General features: G+C 35.8%; 1 protein-coding gene across 27 annotated transcripts in view; it reads right to left on the reverse strand.

The window, feature by feature from the left end:
• DST (dystonin) overlaps positions 1-21,132 on the reverse strand; it is a 608,843-nt gene that overhangs the window by 48,161 nt on the left and 539,550 nt on the right. For all 27 annotated transcript variants that reach the window (XM_072642521.1, XM_072642508.1, XM_072642527.1 and 24 more), the window contains 9 exons: positions 17,956-18,174; positions 13,834-14,037; positions 10,850-11,081; positions 9,286-9,512; positions 7,571-7,693; positions 7,367-7,468; positions 3,466-3,567; positions 1,562-1,735; positions 508-663 (listed from right to left, as the gene is read on the reverse strand). In XM_072642521.1, coding sequence (XP_072498622.1) covers positions 508-663; positions 1,562-1,735; positions 3,466-3,567; positions 7,367-7,468; positions 7,571-7,693; positions 9,286-9,512; positions 10,850-11,081; positions 13,834-14,037; positions 17,956-18,174 — 1,539 coding nt within the window. The remainder of the gene's footprint in view (positions 1-507; positions 664-1,561; positions 1,736-3,465; positions 3,568-7,366; positions 7,469-7,570; positions 7,694-9,285; positions 9,513-10,849; positions 11,082-13,833; positions 14,038-17,955; positions 18,175-21,132) is intronic.

The raw sequence follows: 21,132 nt of genomic DNA on the forward strand, positions 1-21,132 counted from the left end.
CTTACGCATGTATCAAACTGTCTAAAAGTGCTGGAAGCTAAATAAATATTCATAACCCTAATCAACGGAGAGTAAAATTGCTCTACTGAAAAGTCAAGTTCATTTTCCCAAAGGATAGAATTCAGAATACTTATGAAGAATCAGCACTTCATCCAAGTATGAAAATTTAAGAGATCAGTGGATATCAGGAATTATCTAAGGTTAAGGAAACTTTTTTTTCTACTAACTGACCCTAATCCACAGGGAGGAAAAATCAATTATGAGCTACATAAAGAGCAACTTAATTTTCTTGTCTTTTTTGACATTAATATAAAACTTCCACTGACCTTCTGTGTTTAAAGAAAAATAAACAGAAAACTCATATAAATAAAAAAATATTCACATGTGTATTTTTATACAACAGTCTTCCTTTATTTTAACATTAACTTCTGTTGAAAACAGCATATATATGATACTTCTAAATAATTATTAATAAAAATGCACCAGTCATTTAAAGCATTTACTTACATGATGCTTGGCAAGTTCAATTTCAATGGCTTTGGGATCTCCACCAACTGGTTTCTGTTCATTTAACAAATCCTCAGTATGTGTCAGCCAAGTCATTAACTCATCTAGAGCATGTTGGAACTGTCCCAGAGCTAAGAGAGCTCCCTCAAGCTTATGCTTTAGGAAAAAAGAAAAAGAAAATAATGCTACAATGAAATCTTTATGATTGCTTTACATTACAAAACAATTATGCCTAACTAGCATTTATGTAGAATCTACCATATGCCAGGAACTGTGTGAACTGCTTACCAAATATTATCTCATTTGATCCTCCTAACAACCCTGGGAGATAATTTGCTAGTACTATGATCATTTACAGTTGAAGAAATTGGGGCAAACATAGGTTAAGTGGCTTAGCCTGGATCTAATAGCTAGTAGGTATTTGAGGTTAAATTTCAACTCAGTTATTCTTAACCCTGGGCATAGCACTCAAGCCACTTCACCACCTAGTTACCTCTGATACTTGTTTCTATAATAGAAGTCAATGTACTAGACATAGGTAAATTTATGGAGGCATCTTAAACAAAAATAAATCTTTTACATACTAAATTTAAATTTCTGAATATCATTTCTCTTAGCTGAAAATAGTTATCACTTAGGTACTTTGAGTTTAAATGAAACAAGAGTGGTGGAAAGGCATAATCATGTCCACATCAAGCATTTATAATGTTAATATTTAAATGCCTTTCTAAAAAAAGAACTAGGCAGTTAGAAAATTAAAATCTAGTAGGCTTCTCTACTGATGTTACATCATCAATGTGGATATTCCCACCAATGATGCAGATAACAATCCGTCCTGCTTAACTGTCATCCAGATTCTCCTTAAACATGTTAAAGTAGAATTTATCTAATATGCTGGGAGCAGTGGGGAAAGTGGAGGAGCGGAACACTCCCTGTAGATGAAACCTGTCCAATGTCCCTTGGTCTGAACATAATAAAACCTGTTATAACCAGAGAAAACAGACTTAAACATTCCAAGTTGGGAAACACACACACAAAATGCCTTTTTATTTACCTGTCTATTGATAATACGCTCATCTAAGCTGTCCCAAATCAATTTGAGTTCCATCAAGGGATCTTGGACAGTATGTTTATCACTTTCTTCTGTAACTTTCTTCAGTAAGAGGTCTGCTTGATGGTTTAGTTTTTCCATTTCTATTTGCTGCTGATAGGCCTCTGATTTAAATTGCTATTATAAAAACAACATTGAAACAAACATTTAAAGATAACAACTTTATTATACCCTGTGAGACAAAGTTAAGTTTTAAAAAGCAAAGAATAACAAAATGAATTGCTCCTCTAGGTTAGATATTCTCTGTGCATACATGCTCTTTTTAATCTCTTTTGTAAGAAGCAGTAAGAAGAAACATTCTAAGACTCATGAAAAAAACTTACAGATTGAAAGGATTTGGTGACTTTTTCTTCTTCATCCTATAATTTTTTTTATAATGGCCAGACTGCTGTTTTTATTCCCTATTTCAACATCGAAGTGTTGTTCTTTACCAAGTGAGTACATTTCTAGAATCTACATAATTTTCTACTAGGTCCAATTACACATATTACACATACACATAAAATTATGCACATAAAAAGTTTTTTAAGACTATGATGTTATATTAGGGATGCTGCAGATGAGAAATTGAGTTACCCTAGGCATGTGAAGCTAATAGAGGATTTCCTCTGGGAAAGGAGAATTTTACCTAGATTAACTTCTAGCATTAGAGAAATGAAATTGTTTTTATTGATATTTTCATGTGCCTTTTGGAGATATCTTCAATTATATTTATTCACATACTTTTCTGTATCAGAAATGGTATATTATAATTTTATTTCACTGAGTTCTCTCTTCAGGAAACCTCACAGTGCTCTTGGTATGACGTTCTCAATTTTAAGGTTTTGCAACTACCAGGATAACAAAATGTTGGCTATGTAAAGAAAATAATTCCTCAATAATTTGTTTTATTGTCCTGTTAGTTTGAAAAATTTAAGGAAAAAAGCAACTGCAATGGATGACCAGGCATAACTGTTCTTCCTTGTGTAGCAGGAAATAGACTATAAATTTAAAATCACCCACAAAAGTGATTTTCTTTGCATCCATTTAATTGTTCCTAAAAAATAAATTATGTATTTAGCATATCGCTACATAAAGTATTAATACCCTTAAACAATATCACTTAAAATGGAACCAGAAAATCTAAATTTTACATTGATGCTGAAATCATTTTGTGGCACATTTCCATGCTAGAATATGCATGTTTTAAAGATAATCACAGAAACCCTTTGCGTTGTACTAAAAATTGTGTGCTGCATATATGGAAGGACTAAAGATCAAGAGAGTTGTCCTCCTTTTGAAATTAAGCTGTGATAAAGAGCAACTGAAAAACTTTGGCTGAAATTGCCTAATCACCCTCTCAAGTGGACATCTAGAGTCAATGAGGAAAAAGATAGAACGATTATGGTGTATGGAAATGAGGAAGGGTGGTATTATTATTACAACACAAGGGCTACTTTAGAACCCTGCCTTCCTCCAAACCAACCATTAATAAATCAACTGACTGAAAGAAATTCATTTTACAGAAATCTAGGGTACAAGCTGGGGCATGCTGGTAAATGTTACATTTTAACAATTTGGGGGGCAGGGGGATTCACATATTTGCACAAACACTTTTAAACTTAATCTGAATTATTAACATTTTCTCCTCCACTTTTCTCCACCTCCATAAGTCTAGACAATGAACAAAACAATAAATCAAACCCTGATTTGTAGAATTTACCAATTTCTAAGGTATAAATGCTCACAATGAAGTTTTAACAATTGGTTTTCATGAGCCAGTTTGAATTTGCACCAGCATACCCCTGGTACTTATAGTTTTCAAATGCAAAGCATACTTTGCTAAAGTATGTAAACCTAAGTCATACCTTGAGTTCATCAATTTGTTGCTTCACAGTTTCCAGATCAGTTCCAATGGGTGACATTGAAGCCAATTTACCACCAGCAATATCTACCCAGTCAAATATTGCCTGAAAAATACATTGCACATACGTTATTATTGGTGCCTGTGAAACTGTTACAACATTGGATACTACCATTAATTATTAAGACGTTTAATCATAGGTCTACCAAGACTACTATTGAATGAAGAAAGTTCTTTATAAATTACAAAACTCTACAAAAAGTTTGTTTTTTATTTAAAATGTTTTTAATCAACAATCATTAAGAATACTAATATATTTAAGAGACTATGACTATAAACTGAAATGGATGAAACCAGCAATTCTGCATCCATATGGAATATCATTTTAATTGAAATTTGTTACTAAACAGGTTCCCAGAATCTGATGAAGAGCTTCTTTTGAAATGCAAATTTTTAAAGAGAAGCTTTTACAAGTTCAACAAGACAAAAGAAGATAGATATAAATGCGATAAATCACACTTGTCTGCTTCAAGAGCAATCTGTTGAAATATGTTTAAAATCCAATTTTTAAAGTCAACAGATAGCTGAATAAGGCATTTTTCAAATGAGTCAGTCATGGACAAGAGTTTTACTATTGAGTTCAAACAACAATGAGAAAAAACATGCTCTGTCACAGTAACAGTTCACATTTGTTATCTGGGATAATGTCAAAATCTAGCACATATGAACAATCAGTATTAAAAGCATTTGAATTGCAACAAACAGCACTCAAAATCTTCTCATTTTTCTTTTTCTTTCTCAGTCATATAAACACTGAATAAAAGGATGAACTTGTGTTAAATATGAGTGGTGAATTTAGAATAAGAGAACTCTGCACTTTTAACAAAGTTGGCAGCAATATACATTAGTCACTGTTATTCTCTATTGGCTTTTTCCCTTATGCCTAAAAAGATGCACAAAAAGGTGGAAAAACCACTTCACCCGAGGTCACCCAGATGTTCAATCTGGAAAAAAAAAAAAAAAGAACAGCTCTTCTTGGCCCCACTAACCTATCCAGCTATGACGCCATCTTTCTCCTTTCCTTTAATCCTAAATTTCTTGGAAAAAATTGTCTCTCCTTCCTGACTATCTCACCCCTTTGCAATCTGACTTATGATCTGCTACACTACTGAAATTGCTTTCTCAAAGATCACCGAGTCTTTAAACATCAAATTCAATTCCTTTTTTTTTAATTGCCACTTTTCTTGACAGTTCTACAGGTTTTTACATTGCTGACCCAATACCACAATCCTTTTGTTTTCTTTCTGCCTCTCAAATGCTCCTTTTCTGCCTCTTCAACTTCTTTCCAGTTTAAGTTAGCACCTCAAATAATATTTCTATACTGATGGATTCCAAATTTATGTTTTTTCATCTGAGATCAAGATCTTCTGGCCAACTGTTTATAGGATACGTCCACCTTGATGTTCCTTTGGCAGGTCAAACTCAATATCCCTGAAACCAAACTCATTATATTTTCCTTAGCTCACTATTCCTATTGTTATTGTGATTCCTATTTACTGTCTTTCATGTTCACCTTTTTTTCTATCCTCTCCTTCACAATTCAAATATGATCATTTATTGGGTCTTGTTAAACTCCATTTCTGTAACAACTTTTTAAATCACCTTCCTCTTCTCTATTCATGCTGCACATGGTTCTAATTACTACCACGCTCATTTGTTGTAGTTCAGTCATTTTAGTTGTGTCTGATTCTCTGACCTCATTTGGGGTTTTCTTGGCAAAGATACTGGAGTGGTTTGCCATTTCCTTCTCCAGATCACTTTACAGATGAGGAAAATGAAAGGAACAGGGTTAAGTGACTTGCCCCAACTCACACAGCTAGTATCTGAGGCAGATTTGAGCTCATGAAGATGTCTTCTTGATTCCAAGCCCAGTGCCATCTAGCTGCCCATCATTCTTATACCTACCAGAACTACTGAAATATCTTCCTAACATTTTTTTTGCCTCGCCACTCTTCTACCTATAATCTTTCATAATGGTGATAGTAAAAACCTTTCTCATACATAGATCTGGTCATTTCACTTCTAAGTCCAAAGATCTTCACTGACTCTCTGCTTGGCATTCCAGGCCTTTGAATAGCCTGGAATCACCCTACTTCATTATACTCCATGCACTTTATGCTCCAGCCATGTTGTCCTCTAATGATAAATTTTATGTCACATCATTATCCTTTGATCATATTAGGCCTGATATCTCCTCCACGAGCTAGAACAAAACTATACACAAAGAAGTCATTTAAGGAACTTTTTTTTAACATATTGTTGCTTTATTGCTTCTGTGTTCATCCTTTGTTTTCGAAGAAGACCATGACATCAAAGAAATAATGACATGACTTGCACTTGACTTTGTTTTGGGTAAGGGAAGGCTGTGCAAGATCACCAGCCTCACTTCTCCTCCAGATCCATCTGAATCCAGTGACCAGATATTCATCAGGATGACCGGAGATGACCCAGGATGCACTGGGAAACGTTGGCCTTTTAGGCTAAGGAATTTTCAGGTACTCACTTAAAGTGGGGTAATACCCATTCAGTGAACAGTCTTCTTTAAAAAGTAGTCAGGGGGATGGCCCCCTTAATAGAAAAGAAAAAAACAGATAAATCACACTGGAAGGGGCAGTTTCCTTTGTATTCAGTTATATAAAAAAGAGAAATATCTATCTCTAACACTAGAATTCACTAGCATTCACTAGCCAGAGTTAGTCAGGGCATTCATGGAATTTTATTTTTCATATTTATATTTCATATTATTTTTCTTCCTACAGTTGCTTTATCTCAAAATAATTCTTGAAAAAAACCCAAACTTGAAAAGTGCAAGGCAGATAGAGAAGTGATTGTTCTCATCTATGCTTTTAAAACAAGACCTACTTGATGATATCAATTCAATAGGGATTTTCTATATGGCAAGATGGAGGGACTTAATTATCAAGAAACTGCATGAAGTAAAGGGTAGTAAGGTGGGGGGGGGGGGGGGAACCTAAAGAGAGAAGTTTAGAAATTACATGGAAAGCTTTCAAAATAAGTGACTCAAAAGTAGTTATTAAAAATGGATGAGGAATCATTAAGTATGCAAGAAATAACCAAAACACAGAACTGTATAGAGATCTGCATATCTTGTAGTGAGCAAGACCTAGATTCAAGTCCCATCTTTGACAACATACTGGCTGTGAGATCCTTAACAAGTCATTTAACTTCTCAATGCCCTGGCTACTCTCTTAAGACTATGTTGCAGAACAGGTAGTAGCCTGCATTAGTAGAGTTTCCTCACTTAGAGTTCTCTAAAATGAGGACACTAAGAGTCTAGTTCAACAGCTCTATCCCGATAAGGAAAAGAAAACTATATTAAAAAAAATATACACGATTCAAACAAGCTTAGTTTGAAGAAACAGAAGAAAATATATATCACACAAAAAAAATCACTCCTTTTGACATCAAATTTACTCACTTGTAAGTCAATTTTGCATTATTATTTATTAAATATTTACTCATTACATTTTATTTTACCCTAATGAAAACAAAAAGTAAGATTAATTTCTGATTCTATTGTCTGATATTAAGCTACATGTTCAAATCCCACACTGTAAGAAGGCATTTTCTTAATTTTTAAAAATATCTGTCCTGTAAATAAGTTCAATTATGTATGTGTAGATGTGTTTGTCATAACACAAACTAAATTTGTTATTTGAATTGTCAAAAAATAGTTGTTCAAAGGCAGAACAGGATGGACAGAAGAGTAACACGTTTACACACACACACACACACACACACACTGTTCTAGCATGATGATCTGTAGATAAACAAATAGAATTCCCCACAGCTGAGGCTTAGCAGATGTGCTCCAATTCCTTTACCTGAAGCCCATCTTGGTACTGCACAGCAGTCTGCATTGCATCATCCAGTCTGTCCACTCGGTCCTTCCATGCTTTGTTTAGAGAATCCCAGGCTGAATTCAACTGTAACATAAAGGTTGGAATGGTTTTAGCCATAATTTTGATATCTCCAGTTATCAACTATTTCATCCACAGGTGTTTTTTAAAATATGCCACGCATGATACCTCATCTATACTCTTGTTAACAATAGGTTTATCAGGTTCTCCACAGGCAGCTATCAGCTCAGAACCAAGGTTCACAACCATATCAAGCTCTTCTTGCAATCCATCTATTTCTTCTCTTATCACCTAGAAAGAGAAATTAAAAACTCTGAATTGTCAGGCAGGGCATTACAGAAATATATACTGGTTTTCAATGTAGATTGACATGAATAAAGACTTCAATTAATGCACATAAGATATAATCAACATGAATTGACTCTATATGTGAGGGAAACTTCATTTCACATAAAGTTGTGCAAAGTACTTCCCCCAGAGTGGAATCTGGTTGGATGGAAATCTTTAAAGCATACAAGAGGGCCTTGAACCCTCAACAAGCATGTGCAAAAAAAAAAAAAAAGATGGCAATACTAAACATGGACCTGGGCTGGCTGGGAACTTTAGCAACACATGCTTGGTAGGAATTTGGATGTGGTCTTGAGATAGAGGGAACTTGGGAAGATTTGAACCAGAGAAATGGGAGATTACAGAAGTAAATGGCATTTGTGACTTGAGCTCTAATATCCCATATATACTCAGCAGATGACAATGAGAAAAAACATTCTCAAAGCCTGCCCAGAGTTTCAATGATCATTCAATAATACCAACATGAGGAAGCCTGAATGCTTATGCTGCTGCTGTTCCAATAACCCAGACTTCCTTTTCAGGCTCTTTAGTCCGACATTACACAGATAAGGCAGACAGAAATACTGTTCCAATGGTTATTTTTCACTTCCTGCTGTGAATGAATTCTGCACAGCTCCTGTTGAGTAACAACAGGGAAGTAGTCTGGAGAAGTAGGGAGTAAGAGTATTTGTTGCATGATTTTAATTCTTTGTTATTTGCCTTGCATTCTATCTTAAGGAAATGTCTTACATCACTATGTGGATGTGTATAACTACAGTCAAAATTCAGAAAGAACTTGGGGGCATGTGGAAAAGAGAAGATGGATGGTCTTTAGATAACTGTCAGTCTGGCAATAAACATTTGTTAAGTGCTTACTATGTTCCAGATGAAGTGCTAAGTGCTAGGTTAAAAAAAAAAAAGCAAAAGAAAATCCCTGACCTTTAAGAGCTCACATATAACACATAAAAGAGAGCTGAAAAATGGAGCAGGGTAATTATGACACATCTGTCCTGGGCTGCCTTCTTAAATAGAGAATCTGGGAGGAACTTTCTGTTGTATATCCTATACCCTCTCCAATCAGATGGAGGAAAGGACCCAAGGGGCAAGGATTTTTGAGGAGGTATGAGTTTCGCACCTGCATGAATTTAATGGCGCAACATTCAAAAAATAATGTAACACATAAAGACTCTTGGATCACACAGTTGAGTGGCGCTCCTTTTAAAGTTCACAGTGTTATAATGTATAAACTACAGGAAACTAACAATTAGGTAATTAAAAAACAAATCTTCAAAATGATAGTTTACACTGACAGAAGAGAACAGAAAGGCAACAACACGGCTATGCTGCATTATCATTTTCATAGTAAAGTATAGGATCCATTTCCTGAATTTGAAATCGTTGAAGGTATCAATTGCCATAGGATCAATATCAAATCCCAACCTATCATAATGGTTGCAAATATTAACCAGATTAACTCATTGCTCATGTAATTTTTTCTCAAATGTATTTACATTCAGTCCCCCAAATTCTTCCTCCTTCACACGTTAATGTTTTACCTCTGCAGCTTCCTGCTGCTGTTTCACTACAGAGGGGTCAATGCCAGGTCCTTCCAGTTCTCGGATGAAATCCTGGGTATCTTTAGTCGTGACGACTAGTGACATGTGATCACACCAGAATTTTTCAGCTAGTTCCATCACATCCAGCAGTTTAGCTTCCCGTTCCTCCGCCAAAGTGTGTATTTCCTCCCATATGTGGATCATTTGATCAAGTTTATCCTGAACAGCTATATAGAAAAAAAAAAATTCGTCTAAGATACAAGCTAGAAATTCATACACTTAACTCCTTAGCAATATTACTTAACATGAGCTCACAGTGAAAGAAAAATGTGACAAATTAAACAGTTATTAAACTCTCTACATATCTAAAACCTTGTCTAGAATCAGGAAAACCACAAGGATTTGAATCCTAATTGGTCCAGTAGAACTCCTGGATCATAGAGCTCATTAAACAATGATCCAATGAATCAAAAACACTGTGGAACTAAAGTCTCCATAGGATTACTGTTGTTTGCCCCTATCCAGGCTTCTCCTGCTGAACCCATAAGGATTTATTACGTGCCTACCACTCATTTGCCAGGAACTGAGCTAGGCACTGGGGAAACAAAACCAAACAGTCCAAGTCCTCAGGAAATTTATATTCTATCAGAGTAACAGACACTAACATGCATGTATATACAAAATAAGCACATTTTGTAATAAAGGTAATAAAAATATTTTAGGGAAGATGCATCAGTAGATAGGGCAGATCAAGAAAAGCTTCAAGGAGGAGATGGTACTTGAACTAAGCTTTGAACAAAATGAGCTATTCTAAGAAGCAGATTGAGAAATGAGTGCATTCCAGGCATGGAAGATAACATATGCAAAGACAAAGGGAGAATGGAATGTTTTATATGAAGGACAGAAAAGTCAGTTTGACTAAAATGCAAGTGAGGGGAATAAGGTATGATCAGGATGAAAGGGCACATTGAGGCCAGGTTATGGGGCAATTCAGGATGAAGCCACTACATTTACTTGGAACTATACCAGGTTCAGCCACAGAGTAAGTCAGAGAGTCATCTAATTAGTATATCTTAATTTTTACCATCTTATAAAAATGTGCTGATATTATATATTCCCTGAAAGGTAAAATGGTAGGTGGTTGTGGGTTTTGAGTCTTCTAGATTACATTCTCTTTTTTTTTTTTTTTGACCAAAAGTAATACTAATAAGTCAGTTAATCAATTTTATGTGAAGGCTATAGGCCATGGAATTTGAGTTAATTTTTGCAAATGCTTATATGGGCTATCTAGGAAAACAAATTTTCAGACTTGGCCTTGTTAGCACCATATTTTAATCTAATGAGTTACATGATCCAGACACTGTCTTTGTACAGAGAAATTCTTGGGATTTATTAGACTGACTTTGCAACAGGAACTGTATATGCACAAAGGCCCTATGTTCACTAAAATCTCTTTTTCAAGATAATAACATATTGTCATGCAAAAAGATGGTTAACCTACTGAGTGGCCAAAGAGAAAATTATAAAATAAGGTTAACTATAACAAATTTTACAAAATAGTTACCTTTGGCAGATATATCTTTGTCAGTACCCTCAGAACGAGCAATCATGTCCTCTCCACGCTGTCTGAGTGTTTCATATACTGGCTGTAGTTTCTCCATATCTACTGACACATTCTTATTTTCACTGATTTGTTCTTTAATCTTCTCAACCTCAGCTGAGATTGAAGGTGGCTGTCTCAAGCGTTCAACAATACGCTTTAGGCTTTCGAGGGTCTGATCTATTTTGTCATGGAACTTTGGGAAGAAAGCATGAAATAATGAAGTTGGAAAAGAGACAATGATCAGGAAAATATCAAATATAAAACAATTTTACTTCACAGAAAAACAGTAAGAAAAGATCAGTCAAAACAACTTTTTCTGAAAAAAGCAAACCACCCTTATTTCACAAGATAACAGATTTCAAGTTGAATCCCTACAGCTGTAATTTAACACATTCTACAAATGCCCCTAGAGAATTCAAATAAAACTCTGTGTGTGTGTGCGCACGTATGTATGTGTTGCCATGGCCATCATCCAGCAGACCAACCTACTGGAAATAAGCCTCTCCATGCTAAACTGTTCTTTAAACAGCAAGCTGTTTAGCTGGCTGGGACTTCAAGTCTTTCCAACAAGCACAAACTTGTCAGAACTTATGAATGGTCTTCCAAAACGCAGGGTCAAGTCTATGACATTATGAGATATCAGGTGTATATGTTTTCCTTTGCTTGGCTTATGTTCTTGAGAAATATGAGGTCACCAGATAATTGGGCAGCTCTCTGCTTTGCATAGCTTTTGTCCCATTTTGAGAAGAGGTGTACTCCAGGGCAGTGGTATCAAACTCAAATAGAAAAGATCCCTGCAGGCCACATACTGACTTGGAAAACCACAAATTCACACTATCTACAGTGTACTGTATTTTTATTTATTTTGCTAAACATTTCCCAGTTATCCCTTCATCTGGTCTAGACACAGTGAATCTGATACCCCTACTCTATTATCACAAGCTCTTCTACAACCAGCTAAGGAAATTGACAAGATATACAAATGATGCTTTCTGAGAGGTCATTCATTTACCTGTTTGCTTTATTGAAGAAATAAAATTTTAAAAGAAAAAAGTTCAATATCTAATTATGTCTATTATACTCACCAGTTGTTTCACTGTGGTATTCTATTAATAGGTTACTTTGGTATTATATAAACAAAGCTATTTCATTAAATATGATTATTTACACATGTCCAGTTTGATAGTTTGTAAAGATGATGGAAATACCCTCAATTCTGCATTTCCTAATCTGGAAAAGGCTAAAAATTACTCACTAATATGTGTACCTGATAGGAATAAGATCTTTTCTAATCTATTCTTGAAACTTCGTGGTTCATGAAGCACTTTTTACATAAAATATCTGGAGTACTCTGCATCAATTTTGACCACATACAATTCAGTACATCTATACATTTCATCATTCACCACTTTTGGGGTTTCCCTCAGGGTTAAAAAAAACTTCAAAAATGATGGGAGAAAAATATTTTCACTACACCCTAATTATAAAGATAAGAAAAACAGAATATTAAGTATAATAAGTATAATATGAATATAATATTAAATATATGGATATTTTCAAATATGTCAGCTTGAAATAAGTATTTCCTATTTTATATTTCCACCCAAGTTTCTCACACTTAAGTGAAACCCTTCTTTTTTACTATTTTTATTAAAATATGAGTTTTACTCTTAAAAATTTACCTCTTCCGGTTAAGGCTATCTATAATCATATGAAAAAATGCTCTAAATCACTATTGGTTAGAGAGATGCAAATCAAAACAACTCTGAGGTACCACATCACACCTATAAGATTGGCAAACATGACAGAACAAGAAGATGATAATGCTGGAGAGGATGTGGGAAAGTTGGAACACTAATTCATTGTTGGTGGAGCTGCGAGCGCATCCAACCATTCTGGAGAGCAATTTGGAACTATGCCCAAAGGGCTACAAAAATGTGCATACCCTTTGACCCAGCAATATCGCTACTAGGACTATATCCCCAAGAGATCATAAAAATGGGAAAGGGTCCCACATGTACAAAAATATTTATAGCAGCACTCTATGTAGTTGCCAAAAACTGGAAGTCAAGGGGATGTCCATCAATTGGGGAATGGCTGAATAAATTATGGTATATGAATGTAATGGAGTACTATTGTGCCATAAGAAATGATGAACAAGAAGACTTCAGAGAGGCCTGGAAGGACTTATATGACCTGATGCTGAGTGAAAGGAGCAGAACCAGGAGAACTTTATGCACAGCAACAACCACAGTGTGTGAGAGTTTTTTCTGGTAGACTTAGATTTTTGTAATAACACAAGAACTTCTTACCAAAAAAAAAAAAAAATCCCAATGGAGGATCTCAAGGCAAAATGCCTGCCACACTCAGAGAGAGAAATATGGAAGTCACTCACATATTGTAGCAGATCATGTTTGTGTATGTGTATGTGTTTGTGTATCATGTTCTGATTTGTTATAAGATTTCTTTCATTTATCTTAGTCTGACTACATAGCATGACTATAGTGAAAATATACTCAATAGGAAAGTATATGTAGAATCTATACAGAATTGTATGCAGTCGTGGGGAGGGAGGGGGGAGTGGGGGGTAGGTGGGAGGGATAAAATCACAATTGTATGGCAGTGATTGTTAAACATTACAAAATAAAAAAAAAAAATTTACCTCTTCCAGGGGTCAATATACAGCCATACATGTGAAAGACTTTGAATAATATTTTGATCATGATTATGACAGACTAGTGATCAGTAACTTAAAATAATTCTTAACTATGAAAGTAGGCAAAATGAAGGTTGGAATAAAAGGGAAATTGTATTCCAAGGACATCAGTATTTGGAGAAGTTGCAATAGAATAAATTTCAATTTATACTTAATCTATAAAGGAAGATGTGTTTCCATTCTCTGCTATTTGAAGGAACTCAATACCATTTCTAATGTAAGTAGTTACCTGGGTAGATTGAGAAATGGCTTCATCCAGGGCCACAGCTCTCTTTTTGACATCTTCCTTAATTTGACTGTAAAGGGTGTCAGCTGCCATGTATTTCTCTTGGATTAAAAAGCCTTCTCCTGGGCTCAGTTCCAGTAACTGGGGCCCAGTTTTGTTCATCTTATCTATATGAGGCTTGTGTTCAGCAATCAACTCTCGCAGTTGCTATAACAAACCAAAGAACTTATCAGTATCTTAGGCTTACACCTCCACAATACAGCTGTCTGCACTCCTAACACATCCAACTGGCAAATCACTCTAAACAAATACCCTCCCCTCAGAAGGCATTTTACAAATTATGTTTCATGCAACTCCCAGCCAGGGAATGACAACTCTAAAATGAAGTTTAAACAAGCCTGGTGAATAGAAAGTCCTTTTTAGAAATAAAATAAAATGCTACGGGGAGATAAGGAATACCAGTTATCTACTATGTAGCAAAAACATTAAAAGTTTCAGCCCTTGATATTTTTAATGGCTGTAAGGAAAAATGCACTCAGAAATTTCAGGGAAGAAGGAAGTGTCTTCCTTTCCTCAAGACCTTCACCTCATCATCACAAGTGGAAGCAGAGATTATATTGATTAGTGGACCTCAACCTCTCTCATTCAGTAGGTCATCTTAATAATGGCATAACTCAATGCAAAAGCAATAGCTAACTATTATTGTTATATTTAAGAAAAAACTACTGTATTTTCTTAAAGATCCAGTGAACTTGACCATAGTTCCTGAAAACTGAAGTACTTTAGAGAGAAGAAAATAACTTGACCGATACACAATTCTCTTACTATGGAAGGATATTAAAGAATGAAGCTTCTAAGGGAAAAGAAGAATCTAAGTGGCTGTCTGCTTTAACCTATTCTCATGTGGTTCATGGTGATACTATCAATGAACAAAGTATGTAAGTATTCTTTGTGCCAAGCACGATGCAGTTAGATTTTTGAATCAATCAACAAGTAACTATTAAGTGCTTACCACATGCTAGGCCCTGGGCTGGACTCTTGGGATATAAAAACAAGGAAAGACACAAGCCCTACTCACAAGGTGTTCACATTCTAACAGGAGGGAAGCTATGAGGTACTGTCTTGCCAAGAGCCCCAATCACTTCATTTTATACTTTCTTTGTATACTTTTTCATCAAAAAGCCATTCAGTTTTATAATGTGCTGGAATAAGATCCCATGTCTTCTAGGCTAGAGTATATATACTTAAACAGATTACTAGACGGAAAGGTCTATAACAGGGAAAGGTGCCTCCTCTCACACAAATGATTGGTATTAGAAATAAATCTTTTTAAAAAGTCAATATATTATTTTCCTGCACTACTACAAGTGTATGTGTATATGTGAATCCACAGAATGGATAATTTTCGAGGAAAAGAAAGATATGCATGATGTACATTCTATAGCCAAGACGCACTATGAGTACCTTCTATCCTGGATGATATTAAAGTACCTCCTGGAAGTTACTACTCATTCTTATTAAAATGGCAGAAGTTTAGCACTGGTTCTAGAGGATGAAAATGGGTTCAAATCCCATCTCTTAGGGTTACTATTTGTGTGACCTTGGGCAAGTCATTATTTGATTTCCCTGGCCCTCAGTTTCCTCATCTATAAAACAAGATGATCTCTGAGGGCCTGTCCAGTTCTATATCTATAATACTATGAGTCTGTGAGTACAATATTGCTCTACAAATGCTAAGAATATTCTGAAATGAAAGTCAACAGTTCAGATAATTTGGAGGATCGACTAAATAGCAAATTCAGTACATTTTTATTCAGTCTTCAATTTCTTTTTCAATACTTAAAGAAATTTATGAATGAAGAAAAAAAGTCCAGTAAAAATGTATTCCAATTTAATATTAACTTTCTAGGATGCATAATAACTTACATTTATACTTCCTAGTTTAGAAAATCAAATATAAATCCATCGTTTGGGGTTTAGATACCTTCATAATGTTCCTCCCCTGCAACTGCCTAGACTTCTAACAACGTACAGCTACCTGGCCACTTCTTAGTCTGTCCACAAGTTCTCTGCAATCCAGTGACACTGGGCTGCTTTGTTCCTTGAACATGACCTTCCATCTCAATACTCCAAGCATTTTAACTGGCTATCCCCTGTGCCTGGCATGCTCTCCTTCTCACCTGCTTCTCCTCCTTTACCTGGCTTTCTTCAAGTCATAGCTAAAATCTCACACTCTACTGGAAGTCTTTCCCAATACCTCTCAATTCTAGTGCCCCCCTCTGTAGATTATTTCCTACTTTTCTAGATATATCTGCTTTGTACATAATTGTTTGCAGGTTATCTCCTCCATTAGATTGTGAGCTCCTCAGGGACAAGGATTATCTTTTGCCTTTCTCTGTATCACTACCATTTAGCATAGTGCTTAGAAGATGGGTGCATCAAATGTTTACTGACTGAATAACTAACTGAAAATGCTTTTCATATATATGTTCTCATTAATGTCCTATCACAATTTTGTAAAACAGATGTGGAGGAAAGTATTCCCACTTCAGTGGAATAATATGGGTGTTTCAGGAATCTAACACTGAAAAATTAAACATCTTATTCAAATTTATATTACTAGTAGGAGTCAAGGCAGGTAGTTATACTTAGAAACTCATGATACCAAGACGAGTTCTCTCTCCAATTCCATATTACCTTTATAAGGTAATTGTCTCTCAACAGTTATTCTAGAGAACAAATCTATCAAGTAAAAATTATTAAAAATATGTGCATATGAAACATGTTGAATTGCCAGTCATCCAAATATTTTATCTCCATAAATAAACTTTGCATACTTTGTAGTCCTGTTAAGCTATCTGGGAACAATTTCATGAAATTTGTTTTCAACTGTCAGTTAAACTTTGCTTTAAAGGATTCTGATTTCTAACAAGTTAATTTCTCCCTAGAAACAAGCCTCATTGCTGATATGTAGCTTATTTTTCTAAATGTACAAACAAAATGAATGTCATGTCTTCAAACTATGACATAATATATAGACTGAGTTTAATTTTTCAAGAAAAACTGTCATCCTAAGCATTATATACTGTACTGATCTTGGAGAACAACCACACACACCAGTCTGGAAAAAGCAACAAGAACATTTAAAGTTCACATTCTGTAGAATTTGAATTATCCAGTCCTCTGCATAAGGACTCTCTCTTGCTTCCTACTCTGTCATTATAATTTCTGAGTGACTGAAATGCATTTATAGACAATATTTCAAATATATGAGGGAAGTATGATGTAGTTTTGTATGTATTTAAAACAAGGGATTTTATTATCTTGCAAATTAAACCATCATTTATAAGTTTATGTTTTTATCTTACTATATTCTTCTTCAAGGGCAACAGACTTCAAAGAAAGTTCTATACTTGTATTAGCGCTATGAGTCACAAAAGAGACACCCCTCTCCCCTCTCTTTATACTCTGCTACTCTATTTTCATCCATCTTGATCATCTTTTTCCATAAATTTGTTTTCATTAATGTTCTTTGTTTTGAATTTGTTTTGACACTGAGATCTAACCATTAAAATAATCCTTTAAAATCTTTCCAAGATCAACAACCCTACCAGTGCATCATCTCTTTCATCCATTTCTAATCACTTACTTTTCTAGATGAACTTAATTAATGATTATGTACAAAATGAAAAAAGCCAGTCCAAGTATATAAATAAGAACTTTTCATCAGCACATTAAAATGTAAATCTATTGTTTTCTGCTAAAATACTTGATTTATTTTGCATTCCATTCAATAAAGGCTGCACTGAAATGACCCAGGGAGAGCAACCTACTCATGCCAACCTGTTCAATACATTTATTACAAGGCAGCAGACAAACAAATATGGACATATACATCGCCATAAAGTCAAGAATATCTACATCCTTATCGTGTAGAGTATATAGGATAAGAAACATCATGAGAAAGCAATATCTTCCTTAAAAAGAGAAGGTAATAATCTCTTACCTTGTTAGTATCTCAAATAAGATAAAGTGTAAAGCAATTAGCACAGTGCCAGGCACATAGTAAGCAAAGTAAGTAAACGCTGCTGTTGTTAATATTATTATTAATTATACTATATTTACCCGATGTTCTTCCTGCTGTTGTTTTAAAGTTTCATACTCAAGAGCTGGGGCTGGGAGCTGAGAAATGACCCTTTGTATTTCCATCAGCCATGGCCAAAGTTCTTCATAAGTTTCCCAAAACTGGTTGACCAGGGATTGTGCTTGTTCCAGCTGAAGATACCTCTCTGAGTTGATTTGGCAGATATCATCATAGTTCTTCAATACATTATTCAATTTTTTCTAGAAAACAAAATTATGAAATTATATGCTTAACTGTACAAGACTTGGAGCAATTAGGAGTTTTTTCACTTGCCAAAACTTAGAATTCATACTTAACTTTTAATGTAATATTTTAAAGCTAGAAGCTACTTCAGCTATCATACAGTTCAACGTCCCTGATTTACAGATGAAAAGCCTAAGACTCAGAAAAAGGAAATCATTTGCCCAGGTTCATACATAAAGAGGCAAAACTCTACACAACCCAGGCATTCTGACTCTAAATTCAGTGCTTTCTACTCCATATGCCAATATGTCTTTTTAAAGGAAGGTTGCAAAGTGCTTTGCAAATCTGAAAAACAAAAACTTAATCTTAACTTCAAGATCCACTCTAATCTGGTCCCAAATTACCTTTCTGTCTTATCTCATGTTCCACTCAATCTTAACTCTCTTGGATATCATACTACTTTCCAACAAAATTGTACCACTCTCCATGAAGCACACATCCTCTCCTTTGCCATCTTCATTCTTTTGTTGAGGTCATTCATACCTGGAAGAGATTCCCCTAACTGCACTCATGGGCAATTTTTGGTCATCAGAGAACAAACTTGGATTACTTCCTTTTAAGTTCTCCAATGGCCACCCCAACTGGATGAAATCACTACCTTCCTCCACAAATGCCACAAAGCAAATGAGCGTACTTCTTTTCCTCACACTAGCCCCTTCTGTATGTATGTATATGCTTTATTTGCCTAGTCTCACTATCAGAAGACTGTAAACTTGAAAGAGAAAAGGTTCAGTATGCCATATCTCTGTGCTGCTATTATCAGTAGGTAGAGGCCTCCGTATTCTGAGGTGCTAACAGAATTCCTTAAATTTTATTTCTTTGTAATTTTTATCATTTTTAGTTTTCAACATTCACTTTTACAAGATTTTTAGTTCTAAATTTCCCCACTTCCTCCCATGCTCCCTCCCCAAGATGGCAAGCAATCTGATATAGGCTATACATGTACAATCATATTAAATATATTTCCACATTAGTCATGTTATATACAACAATCAGAACCAAAGGAAAAAACCATGAGATAGAAGAAAAAAAACAGGAGAAAATAGTATGCTTCAGTCTGCATTCAGACTCCACAGTTCTTTGTCTGGATTTGGATAGTGTTTTCCAACTTTAGTCTTTTGGTACTGTCTTAGATCATTAGAGGCTCCTGCCCCTTCCAGTTTGATTTATCCATTCTTTTTTATTTAAGGGGGCCATCCCCCTGACTACTTTTTAAAGAGGCCTATTCACTGAATGGGCATTACTTCACTTTTAAGTGAGTACCTAAAAAGGCCTTAGCCTAAAAGGCCAAGGTCTCCCACTGCATCCTGGGCCATCTCCAGTTATCCTGATGAATATCAGGCCATTGGACCCAGATGGCTCAGGAGGAGAAAGTGAGGCTGGTGACCCTGAACAGCCCTTCCTCACTCAAAACAAAGCCAAGTGCAAGTCATGTCATCATTTCTCTGATGGCATGGTCTTCTCTGAAAATGGAGGAACACAATAATCTGACCTAGTCAAATCATTATCTTCTCAATGCCCCCAGGAATTTTTCACACAAGCAATGTTCTCCTGGTTCGGCTCACTTCAGTCAGCATCATTTCATTTAAGTCTTTCCAAGATTTTCTGAAATCCTTCTGCTCACCATTTCTTATGTAACAACAGTATTCCATTATATTCATATACCGCAACTTGTTCAGCCATTCCCCAATTGACAGGCATCCCCTCAATTTAAGTCTTTTTGCTAACCTCCAACCTTGCATCTCCAACTACATTTCAGACATCTCAAAGTGGATGTCCAGGAGATAGCTTAAATTAAAAATGTCAAAAAGAGAACTTACTATCTTTCCTCTAAACCTTCCTATCACCACCTTCCCTATTATTCTAAAGGGTAACACCATACCTCCTAGTCCTTCAGATGTTATCCTTGATCAAAATTTCAATCTTTCTCTCTCTCTCTCTCTCTCTCTCTCTCTCTCTCTCTCTCTCTCTCTCTCTCTCTCTCTCTCTCTCCTCCCTCCCTCTCCCTCTCCCTCTCCCTCTCCCTCTCCCTCTCCCCCTCCCCCTCCCCCTCTCCCCCTCCCCCTCCCCCTCTCCCCCTCCCCCTCCCCCTCCCCCTCCCTCCTCTCCCTCTCCCTCTCCCTCTCCCTCTTCCTATCTCTCCTTCTCCTCCTCCATCCCATATAAAATCTGTGGCTAAGTGTATCACACTAAGTCCAATTAACTTCATCCTTACAACATTTCTGGAATACAACACTTCTTCCTTTCAGACTTTGATACAGGACCTTATCATCTCACACCTGGACTCCTGCAAAAGCCTACTGCTCAGTCAGCCTGCCTCAAGCCACTTCCCACTCAAATCCATCCACCTTTCAGTCACCAAAGTGATTTTCCTAAAGCCCAGGTCTGACTGTGCCATTCCTCCCAATCCAATACTGCTTTCTATAAACCTTAGTGTCTCTCTACCTTCTACACCATCAAATACAAATTCCTCTATTTGGGATTCAAAGCCCCTGATAACCTAGCTTCCTCTTACCATTCCTGACTTCTTACATCTTTCTCCTCACTACCTACACTTAAATCTGGTGTCACTGCCCCCATGGCTGCTGCATGAACAAGATATTCCATTTTTCTACTCTTGGCATTTGTTCTGGCTTCTCCCCATGCCTGGAACATTCTCCCTCCTTGACTCTATCTACTGACTTTCTTGGCTTCCTTTTGGTCATAACTAAAATTCTACCTTCTATAGGAAAACTTTCCCAACCTCTCTTAATTCTAGTGCCTTCCTCTCATTTAATTATTTCCTATTTATCTTGTATATAGCTTGCTTACACACATTTTTGTTTGCTGTTTCTCTCATTATATACTGAGATCTTTGATGGTAGGGACCTTCTTTTGCTCTTTTTGTATCCCCAGCACTTAGCACAGTGCTTGGC

Source organism: Notamacropus eugenii, chromosome 2 (genome assembly GCF_028372415.1).
Source record: "Notamacropus eugenii isolate mMacEug1 chromosome 2, mMacEug1.pri_v2, whole genome shotgun sequence".
Taxonomy (NCBI): Eukaryota; Metazoa; Chordata; class Mammalia; order Diprotodontia; family Macropodidae; genus Notamacropus; species Notamacropus eugenii.